This window comes from Xenopus tropicalis, chromosome 8 (assembly GCF_000004195.4).
Source record: "Xenopus tropicalis strain Nigerian chromosome 8, UCB_Xtro_10.0, whole genome shotgun sequence".
NCBI classification, from domain to species: Eukaryota; Metazoa; Chordata; class Amphibia; order Anura; family Pipidae; genus Xenopus; species Xenopus tropicalis.
Window position 1 is genome coordinate 32,139,224 of NC_030684.2, and position 12,578 is coordinate 32,151,801.

Genomic DNA, 12,578 nt, shown 5'->3' on the forward strand with positions numbered 1-12,578 from the left:
GCTGCTTTAAAAACAAAACAAAAAATACTTTTCCTTAACCCCAGGGATGCAACCATATTTAGGCACAACCACACCCTCGGTTGTATAAGGCTGGTTGGAGTGCCAACAAATCAATAGCTGCTAGCGGTATTCGCGACACATTGCTTTTAATGGCTTCTTTTAGCGGCGCATAACTTTTATTATGGGATCCAGCGTTAGGGGTAATACATGGGGCGGGACTGTTTGTTTCCTTTTTTAAGCTAAGAAGTAGCAGGCGCCATCTTGTTAGCCGCTCCTCCCTCGTAGTTAAGGGAGGAAGAGGCAGACGCAGTAATGGCGGCGATTTCTTCCTCTATTCCCCGGATGTTGATATGAATGCAACAGGACAGCGCACTGATATAACGTTTAAAAGTTGGGCTTTTGCTTGAAAAAAAGCTGCGCTCTTTTAGTTTTAATGTTGTAACACCCCAAAAAGGAATAAACCAGGAACGATTCCTTATTTTTAAAAGAGTAACTATAGTGCTATTGCTGGGCGTCATGGCGCCGATTATGGAACACGGTGGCCATCTTATTGCCAGCTCTTAGCAACGGTTGCCATGGGCCGTTGGCAGGCGGCGGAGGAAGCTTCCATTTGCGCTAACGTGCTTCGTCTTCTGTCTGTTCTGAGGGGAGGCGGGAAAATATGGCGACTCATCTGCATAGTTTGAAAAATAAGCCAAGACAATTTGGCTCTATGTAAAACTCATTTAATGTGTATAAAATCCTTTACATTTACACGTGCAATTATGTAGCAACTATTGAGTTACTTTAAAAATGTAAGTTACTCAGTTTTATGGTGAAATGGGAGTCTGTGTAATGTACACTTTATAATAAACACGTAGAGGAATTACATAATTGTCAGTTTTTCCTGATTTCCTGACAAAATGGCTTGTTAATTCTGTCTGCACTTTTCATTTTAAAACTAATAAACTGCAATGACTCACAAGGTGTATTCTCCACTGTCATTTAATTCAATTGAATCTGCCTGTCACTATATGACAAGCTGCAAGGGTGCTTCTCCACTGCTGAATATGCTTGTGTGCCATAGGTTTTAATCTCAAAATGCATTCCTATTAGTGTAATCATGACCTTAAACCCATTCCACCAACTCGTAACTATACATTGAATACAGGAACCAGAAAGAAAATTAGTCTCAGTACCATAGACAGACCCTAAGGGTGTATTATTATCTATTATTATTATTATTATATACAGCCAGGCCTTAACCAATGACCTGACCCACCAGCTGTAACTCACCTGCTACCCCCGTGTGCAGACATTCCTGCTAGGTTTGCCACCTGGCTGGTATTTTACTGGCCTGGTTGGTAAAAAATTATGCAAATCTTATTATTGTACAGCGCTGCGGAATATGTTGGCGCTCTATAAATAAATGTTAATAATAATAATAGGGCAAAAATTTAGGAAGACCCGTATTTTTTCCAGTAATGGAGGCAATGCTAGTTCGTACTTGCCTTCACAAATTGACTTGCATGCAAGGTGGAAACATGCAGCAGACTCCCTGTGTTAAGCCACTTCCACCAACACTTAGGGCAGTGGCACACGGGGAGATTAGTCAACCATAATAGATCTGCGCTATTGCGGGCAACTAATCTCCCCAAAATGCCGTCCCACCGGCAACAGTGTAAATCACCGGTGGGATGGCATACCCGTCGCTTCGGGTTCACGAAATAGACTCTCAAGAAAACCTTGGGCAACTTCGGAAAAACCAAAGCAATGCGTTTGCCATCCCACCAGCAATTTAGATTCTTGCCGGTGGGATGGCATTTCCACTGCCCTTAGGCTAAGAATCCACAAAGCAGTTGGGTAGCCCCTGATAGATGTCTACAATAGGAATCTCTAGTGGAAAGCCCTTCACATTGTTTTGTTCATCCAAAGTCGCGCAAAGTTTCCTCCAACAGACAACTTCACGCGACTTCGGAAAAAGAGGCAACGTGAAGGGCTTTCCACCGGCCAATCCTATTGTTGCCGGTGCAAAGCCTTTTAGGAGCGGTTTGTCGCCCACGATAGCAGAGGTCTATGTGGGCAACCCAAACACTTTGTGGATTCTTAGCCTAAGGGCAGTGGAAATGCCATCCCACTGGCAAGAATGTAAATCGCTGGGTTCTTACCCTTACACTGGGGCAGATTTATCAAAATGTGATATTATAGTTTACCACAGAAAAACTCACTTTCTGTTCATTCTTTTGGAACTTTTAGAAGTGTATTTATTACATGGTAGGGCCAGAGGTAAAGGGTGGCAACCCGAAATGCCTCACACATTGTAGGTTTTCTTCTAAATGAGAGGATGGGTCCTACAAAGTTTTGCTGCATTTTGTGTACATGCAATAAAATAAGACAGGCCAGTGTAAGGTCAGTGCATGTTGGGGGACTATGTTTTTTTTAACCAAAAGTCGGTGGATTGGGGATGGGTATGGGCGCATCTGGGCATGGCTGGTGTACTGGCCAGAGCCAAAGTCATAATGAATTGCTGTGAGAATGATGTCTTATGTGATGTTCTCTGGCCAAATCCAGAGTATCCTGCCCCTACTATCTAACAAGAAACCTCCATCACATTTCTTGAAGGCTCTGTTCACCAGCTTCTGGCTCCTCAACAACATGATAGACACAAAGCTTCTGGGCATATGGCAGAGACCTTATTTGTTCAGGAGGATAAAATTAGATTGCAGTAAAATTGTTCTTCCTGAACTCTTTACAGCTTAGTCATCAATTCACCCTTATTTTTAAGCAGACCTCAAGAAAATCTTACAAGCATACATCCGATTTATACAGGGGCTTGCAAAAGTATTCGGCCCCCTTGAACTTTTCCATATTTTGTCACATTACAGCCACAAACATGAATCAATTTTATTGGAATTCCACGTGAAAGACCAGTACAAAGTGGTGTACACGTGAGAAGTGGAACGAAAATCATACATGATTCCAAACATTTTTTACAAATAAATAACTGCAAAGTGGGGTGTGCGTAATTATTCAGCTCCCTTTGGTCTGAGTGCAGTCAGTTGCCCATAGACATTGCCTGATGAGTGCTAATGACTAAATAGAGTGCACCTGTGTGTAATCTAATGTCAGTACAAATACAGCTGCTCTGTGACGGCCTCACAGGTTGTCTAAGAGAATATTGGGAGCAACAACACCATTAAGTCCAAAGAACACACCAGACAGGTCAGGGATAAAGTTATTGAGAAATTTAAAGCAGGCTTAGGCTACAAAAAGATTTCCGAAGCCTTGAACATCCCACGGAGCACTTCAGAAATGGAAGGAGTATGGCACAACTGTAAACCTACCAAGACAAGGCCGTCCACCTAACTCACAGGCCGAACAAGGAGAGCGCTGATCAGAAATGCAGCCAAGAGGCCCATGGTGACTCTGGACGAGCTGCAGAGATCTACAGCTCAGGTGGGGGAATCTGTCCATAGGACAACTATTAGTCGTGCACTGCACAAAGTTGGCCTTTATGGAAGAGTGGCAAGAAGAAAGCCATTGTTAACAGAAAACCATAAGAAGTCCCGTTTGCAGTTTGCCACAAGCCATGTGGGGGACACAACAAACATGTGGAAGAAGGTGCTCTGGTCAGATGAGACCAAAATGGAACTTTTTGGCCAAAATGCAAAACGCTATGTGTGGCGGAAAACTAACACTGCACATCACTCTGAACACACCATCCCCACTGTCAAATATGGTGGTGGCAGCATCATGCTGTGGGGGTGCTTCTCTTCAGCAGGGACAGGGAAGCTGCTCAGAGTTGATGGGAAGATGGATGGAGCCAAATACAGGGCAATCTTGGAAGAAAACCTCTTGGAGTCTGCAAAAGACTTGAGACTGGGGCGGAGGTTCACCTTCCAGCAGGACAACGACCCTAAACATAAAGCCAGGGCAACAATGGAATGGTTTAAAACAAAACATATCCATGTGTTAGAATGGCCCAGTCACAGTCCAGATCTAAATTCAATCGAGAATCTGTGGCAAGATCTGAAAACTGCTGTTCCCAAACGCTGTCCATCTAATCTGACTGAGCTGGAGCTATATTGCAAAGAAGAATGGGCAAGGATTTCAGTCTCTAGATGTGCAAAGCTGGTAGAGACATACCCTAAAAGCCTGGCAGCTGGAATTGCAGCAAAAGGTGGTTCTACAAAGTATTGACTCAGGGGGCTGAATAATTACGCACACACCACTTTGCAGTTATTTATTTGTAAAAAATGTTTGGAATCATGTATGATTATCGTTCCACTTCTCACGTGTACACCACTTTGTATTGGTCTTTCACGTGGAATTCCAATAAAATTTATTCATGTTTGTGGCTGTAATGTGACAAAATGTGGAAAAGTTCAAGGGGGCTGAATACTTTTGCAAGCCACTGTATATAATATATTGGCGCCTATGAGACAGGGAACCCAGCTTAAAGGACATTTATGGTGAAATTTGGGCTTCATTCTTGTTTGCAGTCTAGTTTTTCTAAGGACTTATTTTAGGGGGAGTATAACAGCACCTTAACCTTATCCAACAGATATCTTGCCTGAGGACTCAGCTAACCTGGCCTCCCAAGATTCCCAGGGTTCCAGAGACTGACTTCTGCTTTCAGAATATCTTTATGATCCTGTACCATTGCTAATGTTGGGTAGTATCCTCTCCAACTACTCTGCTCCATAATTAAACCCTACTCCCACCCCAGATTCTCCCACTGGAGCTCCATCCCAACTCTGGTACAAAGGGAATGGACATTAGTATGGCTGCATGAATAGTTTTGTTAACATTAAGCAATGGGATGCCCTTTAAGATGTGGCTTTTATGATATTATGCAAGAACACAAAAATGGTGACTTTGAAGTGTATACATACTGACATATTACTATAGAAACAGTATTGGAGCATGGCTTAGTTTGTGTCCAGACATGACCTGCTGAGGACTTGGCCTTAAAACATTACATTTTCATTATTAACTTGATTATGCACTTGGCTTTTCCTGTTCTCAGACATAATTAAGCACTGGCAGGCTCTTTCTGAGCTCTTTTGTTGGGGTACCCAAATAGTGCCCATTAGCTTAACTAGGTTAGTGTTGTAGCACTGGTGTTTGGTTGGTGGACTTGAAATAAGTTATTGTACACTCATTTTTGTTCTGAAACTCATTTGCTTTTAGCGGTTCCTGCTTCTCTCTCTATGAAACCCAGAAAAGGCAGAAACACGTGCATTCCCCTAATATAGGCAGCGTATAGCAGAGGGGGCACACAAATCTGAAATGAAGAAAAGTGAATAGCCCTAGTGTAGGGGCAATGCCAGTTGCTTCAGTTAGAATCAGTAGTAAGTACACAGATTGGTACAGTAGCACTTATAGCTACTTACTTTCTTTAAAGTCAGATGTCACAATTTATTTCTGCCATTTCCCATGTTCCCAGAATGCAGCATTTTCTGCCCAGAAATCCAAAGTAATTCTGTAGTGACAAGCAGAATTGTGAGCACAAATTTGTGTCCATTTTAGCATGGCTGCACTTTCACTAGTGACTTAATAACATCTCATGACCGCTAACAGCGACGGACCGGTGTACCTCGGGCCCAACAGGGAACTGGACCTCTAGGGCCCCCTGAGGCCACTGACCTCTGCAACAAACACCACACACCTCTATCTACAAGCTGACTGGTAGAAGATAATGGGGGGGTGGGGTTAGCAGGACACGGCCCACTGGGATTATTCTCAGTACCCTGATAGGCCAGTAGGCCAGTCCAACCCGGACCAACAGTAATACATATAATTCCACTATAATAACCCTCAAACTGTACAGGGGTTATGAGAGATGAAAAAAACAGTGGCCATAAATTGACTGCATCTTTCCTTAAAGGACATGTCAACCCCAAACAAAAAATTTTGTTAACAAAAGTAAGCATAATTGTAAGCAACTTTCCAATATGAATTTATTAAAAACTATTAGTGCTTTAAAAATTATTTGTAAATGTAATTGCTATTGAAAGCAGCATTTGTTAAACTCCTGGTTGTTACGTTTTAAACAATGTTGCAAAGGTCAGTCTCCTCCAGCAACACAGGTCTGTCTGTCTGCCGGCTTGTTACATAGTTACATAGGGTTGAAAAAAGACCAGTGTCCATCAAGTTCAACCCATCCAAGTAAACCCAGCACACACAACCCACACCTACCAATCTATACACTCACATACATAAACTATAAATACAACCACTAGTACTAACTGTAGATATTAGTATCACAATAGCCTTGGATATTCTGATTGTTCAAAAACTCATCCAGGCCCCTCTTATAGGCATTAACAGAATCTGCCATTACCACATCACTAGGAAGGGCATTCCCCAACCTCACTGCCCTCACCGTGAAAAACCACCTACGCTGCTTCAAATGGAAGCTCCATTCCTCTAATCTAAAGGGGTGACCTCTGGTGCGCTGATTGTTTTTATGGGAAAAAAGAACCCCCCCTATCTGCCTATAATCCCCTCTAATGTACTTGTACAGAGTAATCATGTCCCCTAACAAGCGCCTCTTTTCCAGAGAAAACAACCCCAACCCTGACAGTCTCACCTCATAGTTTAAATCTTCCATCCCCTTTACCAGTTTAGTTGCAGTCTCTGCACTCTCTCCAGCTCATTAATATCCTTCTTAAAGGAACAGTAACATCAAAAAATTAAAGCGTTTTAAAGTAATTAAAATATAATGTGCTGTTGCTCTGCAAAAAACTGGTGTTTTTGCTACAGAAAAGATACTATATAAATAAGCTGCTGTGTAGCCATGGGGGCAGCCATTCAAACTGGAAAAAAGGAGAAAAGGCACAGGTTACATAGCAGATAACTAGTAGATAAGCCCCATATAATGAGGGTTTGTCTGTTATCTGCTAAGTAACCTGTGCCTTTTCTCCTTTGAATGGCTGCCCCCATGGCTACACAGCAGCTTACTTATATAAACTATAGTAGTCTTTCTGAGGCAAACACACCAGTTGTAGCAATGCAGGGCAACAGTACTTTTTTATTGTCATTACTTTTATACACTTTAATTTTTTGGTGTTACTGTTCCTTTAAGGACTGGAGCCCAAAACTGCACTGCATACTCAAGGTGAGGCCTTACCAGGGACCTATAAAGGGGCAAAATTATGATTTCATCCCTTGAGTCAATGCCCTTTTTTATACAAGACAGCACTTTATTTGCTTTAGTAGCCTCAGAATGACACTGCCTGGAATTAGACAACTTGTTATATACAAAAACCCCTAGATCCTTCTCCATTAAGGAAACCCCCAACACACTACCATTCAGTAGATAGTTTGCGTTTATATTATTTCTACCAAAGTGCATAACTTTACACTTATCAACACTGAACCTCATTTTCCAGTTTGCTGCCCAGTTTTCCAATTTGTCAAATCGCTCTGCAAAGCGGCAGCATCCTGCATGGAACTTATAGTTTTGCACAATTTAGTGTCATCAGCAAAAATAGAAACAGTACTGTCTATGCCCACCTCCAGGTTACATTGCCTGAGCCAACAGGGCAAGGAATAGAAAGGACAGGCAGACACTGCTTTTAATAGCAGTTATATATATACACATAACTTGAAAACCATTACTAATATGTAATGAATGTATATTGTGAAGTTGCTTAGAATTAGGCAAAAATTTATATTTTGGGTTGACTTGCCCTTTAAAGGACAAGGCAACGCAAAATATATTTTTTTTGCCTAATAAAAGAAAACAAAATTCTAAGCACCTTTGCAATATACATTTATTACAAAATTGTAATGATTTTTGAGTTATTTGTATATATAACTGCTATTAGAAGCAGTGTCTGCCTGTCCTTTCTATTCCCTGCCCTGGTGGCTCTGACTGTTGAAACAATGTAACAAACGCCAGCAGACTTACACACCTGTGTTGCTGGAGGAGCCTGCCACTTGCAACATTGTTTAAAAAGTAACAACCAGGAGTTCAGCGAATGCTGCTTTCAATAGCAATTACATTTACAAATAAAGTGCTACAAATTTTTAATTATTTCATATTGGAAAATTGCTTAGAATTATGCTTTCTTTTATTATGTAAAAAATTATTTTTGGGGTTGACATGCCCTTTAAGGTGCATAATACACCACAGCATTCTGCATAGAACTGTATTATAGGGCTGCTGCAGTCTGTTCCACTGACAGCAGTGTAATGTTTGCGCCTACCAACCCCCTGCACCTCACACTTTCCTGTTTCTGGCTTTCCTGCTCCTTCCCTGGTGGCTCTGTCCATATATCTGGCTCACTGGGCACCATGGGAATCAGCAGCTCCTGCACAGCTATGGCTGAAGCTACCCTCCCCAGAGCCACCCTCCTTCATTCGAGCTGAGTGTATCAAAAGGGAAGAAGAATTCTTTCCTGCATGAAAACAATGCCGACTGCTTGACTTTTGCTCCCGTGGGGCGTGCAGACTGCAGGGGAATCTGCTGGGCAGTCCAATCCTCGGAGCCCTTTCATTGCCACATTCAGGAAGTGCTGCTGCAGAGCATTGTACGTGGTTGAGAGTGCAACTACGGCTCCCTAACCTGCTCATTATACAAGAATAGATCTGCTAAGCTCAAGTTAAATCCATTCCCCAGGGTCTGTCCTGCTAAAAGGGCCTATTCCCAACTATGGACTTCAGAATGGCATCCACCTTACACAAGGAGAAAGCCCTTTGGCATGTTGCTGCAGCCTGTACTGTATGCTTGCTAACAGTAAATACAGGTATGCTGGACGGTGTCTCTACAGAGTTGGGCTACAGTCACTACGCGGAAAAACCTGTCTCTTGGGTGCCGTCTTTTCTTGCCATGCCCTGTAACTCGATGGTTAATCTTGGATATATACTGGTGGGTGGATACTGGCGCTGCCAAGATAACAAGTCAGTGGGAATGAAAGAGCAGACTGGGCAATACCTAAAAAACATATTTTCCTGGATGGCACTGATATACGGGCCTGTCCAGTGGGCCAGGATCTGGACACAGTCGCACTACTCTGCTGTGCTGGATCAGTGGTTTACACTGCCTATATTCTCCTGGGCCTGCATCTGGTGCAACGCCATTTTGGAAAAATGGAGCATGTGGCAATTCCTTGCTGTAGAACTCTTCTCTTTCGCCAGTTATTTCCTGAGCCTTCTACACCCCCAAGGCTTTGAAGTCGCTCTCGCTGCGCATATCATATGGGCCATTGTGTCTGGGCTGAGAGCACAAAGCAGATATGGAGATGCCTTGTCTATGAGATACTTAGCGCTTGCTTTGACTTCTTGCCTAGGCTTCGTGGGCCTGAAACTGCTTGATCATTGGCTGGCACAGTGGTTTGTATTTCAGAGGTTTACAGGTCACTTCTGGTCCAAACTATGTGATATTTTACAGTTCCATTATGCCTTCTGCTTCCTGACTCACTTAAGCCAGAAACAACACTTCAGGAAAAAGAAATGAGGACACAACCGGCTGCCAGTTTCTCTCTTTTTTTATGTAGGGTTTGATTTGGGGCCTTTCCCCCTTTCATGGTTTATTTGTTGCCACCTATTTCCTACTATCTATGGACTTGTAGCCACATAAATCTATTGAATTGCATCCTTACATTCACAGGAGATAATACAGGACAATACTGGGCCTTCAAGCTGCTGACTGGCATTGCTTCCTACAGCCAAGTTTATTATGTCATTCTCCATCATGGATTCACCATTAAGCTGCCTGCCAGGTTTTAAGAATAATCAATGATTTCTACATAATTATGTTTCATAGGGAAATAGTGGATACATTACTTATAGTGCCCTCCTCCATTTCTTAATGAGCAGATGAAATAAAAGTAGTCTAATTAGAGAATGAATGACTGACAACTTCTCTCTGCACATGGTCCTTCTTATTCTGTGCATTCATGTAGCCATCAGAAGTAGTAATGTTTGCTTCTCTGAGGTTTCATGTCTTGGTGCCCAGTGTATGTTTGTGTATGAGGCAGTCAGGGGGTCACTGTCAGCCATTTGTTCTGTTACTTGTGTATTTGTTATAAGTTTTGCATGGTTATAGACAGGGCCACCATCAGGGGGGCACAGGGGGTACAGTTGTAAAAGGGGGCCCGGCCATGCTAAAGTTTTCTTAGTAGCTCGGGCCCCCTTAAATCTATTCCGGGCCCTGTCATTGGTGGTCAGCGGGTGATCCTATTGGTCGCGCCCCGTGCGTACATCACGGCAGTACGCACAGGGCGCAACCTTATAAAAGGGCCTGTCTTCTTTCGGCACTCAGAAGTGCCGAGGTGTCATACAGGGAGGGCCTCGCCGGAGGAGCGCAAAGCCGCCGCCGCCAAGGATCCGCCGCCAAGGAGGAGCCGCCGCCAAGGAGGAGCCTCCGCACAAGACGCTGGCTACCAATGTACTGGGGGAAGGGGGGCACAGCTGGCTACCAATGTACTGGGGGAAGGGGGGCACATCTGGCTGCTAATGTACTGGGGGAAGGGGGGTACAGCTGGCTACCAATGTACTGGGGGAAGGGGGGTACAGCTGGCTACCAATGTACTGGGGGAAGGGGGGCACATCTGGCTGCTAATGTACTGGGGGAAGGGGGGTACAGCTGGCTACCAATGTACTGGGGGAAGGGGGGCACATCTGGCTGCTAATGTACTGGGGGAAGGGGGGTACAGCTGGCTACCAATGTACTGGGGGAAGGGGGGCACAACTGGCTACCAATGTACTGGGGGGGGGCCCTGCTGGCTACAAATGTACTGGGGGGGCACTACTGGCTACCATGTATTAGGGGGGCCCTGCTGGCTACCAATGTACTGGGGGGGCACTGCTGGCTTCCATGTATTAGGGGGGCCCTGCTGGCTACCAATGTCTCATATCTGTGAGTCCTTTGTACTAGTGGGAGGGGGGCCCCAGAAAATTTCTTTGTGAGGGGCCCCGTGATTTCTGATGGTGGCCCTGGTTATAGATCAATAGATGCAACAGCATCATTATGATTGGATCCTATGCTTGAGATCCCAGTGGAGTAAATAAGGCCCCACAGACAGGGTCCCAGGTCCTGAAAGACCTCCACCACCAACAGGTTCTGAAGAGACCTTACAGCACCGCCCCCCATCTGAAAGCTGATTCTGCGTGCAGCTCCCCAGTTGGCTGGAAGAAATCAAAGGTGGCCATGCATTCCACTGTGGAAGCAGAGAGAGGAAAGCAGTGAGCAGTGCTGGGACAGGAGAAACGTTTGTGGTATTCTGCTTGGGTGAGGTAATGCATTCAACCCATCCATTTCTGCAGTGATCTTACCGGCATGTCTAGAGTTAATGGAGTGCTCAATGGCCATTTCTGCAGTGACCTTACTTGCAAGTCTGGAGTTAATGGAGTGCTTATTGCCAATTTTCCAGCAATCTCATCTGCATGTATGGAGTTCATAGATTACTTAATGCCCATTTCTGCAGTGATCTAACTGGCAAGTCTGGGGTTAAAGGGCACCTATCACCCCTATATTGTTTCCCCCACCAGAGGTGTGGGCTAATAGAGCCCACAGTCCGGTTTGGGGAAACAATAGCTTTTTGATTTTTTTTTAAAAAGCTTTCCCTGCCAGCGTTGGGCCATGTTGGTAGGCGCGCATGCCCATAATAAGTCCCCGCTAGCTTACTTACGCGGGGAATGTAAATCACCCTCCTACATCAAACACGTGTGCACGATGAGCGAATTTGTGGCACTCGCTTATTATGCGTTTGCGTGTTCCACAACATGGCAGCCCGCACAGGGGCAGCCCATCGCTGGCAGGGGCTCTTTTTAAAAAAAACAAAAAACTATTGTTTCCCCAATCTGGATTGCAGGCTCTATTATCCAGCACCTCTGGGGGAAACAATATAGGGGTGATAGGTGGGGACCTGTCACCCTAAGAAATAATTCCAAATTGTTTTCTATTGTGTTTGACAAGTAAAATAAACTTTACTTACACTAAATAAATTATTTTAATATTATTTTCTTTAGTCTTGGAATTCACAATTGCAGCAGGAAGACAGTCGCCATTTTGTAGACACTGTTATTAAGGCAAGCTTTGTATCCTGCCAAAATCTTATTTCTGCGCCATTATGGGGGGACCGGATGCTCATGTCCATGCACTGGTTACAAAATTACATGGTGAGGAGGGAGGGGGAATGTGAGGAGTGCAGCAACATCTAATAAGTTCTGAATTAAAAGGGAAAGTAACTGCCTGCCCCACCCCTATGCCTTGGGCATAGAGGCGGGGCAGGCAATATATGATTGAAAGCTGGAATTTTTAAATGCTTTTATAAAGGGTATGGATGTGTTAATAAAAAATGAGTTTGGGTTACATGTTTAATTTGAAAAGGGCTTTTATTATACAGCTTTTTATGTCTGGGCGTCAGATCCACTTTAATGCAGTGCTCACTGGCCATTTCTGCAGGGGTCTTACTGGCAAGCCTGTCGTTAATGAAGTGCTCAATGGCCATTTCTGCAGTGATCTTACTGGAAAGCCTGTGGTTAATGGAGTGCTCAATGGCCATTTCTGCAGTGATCTTACTGGCAAGCCTGTCGTTAATGGAGTGCTCAATGGTCATTTCTGCAGTGATCTTACTGGCAAGCCT

At 44.1% G+C, this 12,578-nt stretch overlaps 1 protein-coding gene across 1 annotated transcript; it reads left to right on the plus strand.

Annotated features, from left to right (window-relative positions):
- Positions 1–8,258: 8,258 nt before the first annotated feature.
- Positions 8,259–9,458, plus strand: tmem187 (transmembrane protein 187). Its single transcript, XM_004916722.4, has one exon. The coding sequence runs from the start codon at positions 8,642–8,644 to the stop codon at positions 9,443–9,445; it is 804 nt and encodes a 267-aa protein (XP_004916779.1). The 5' UTR covers positions 8,259–8,641; the 3' UTR covers positions 9,446–9,458.
- The last annotated feature ends 3,120 nt before the right edge of the window (positions 9,459–12,578 follow it).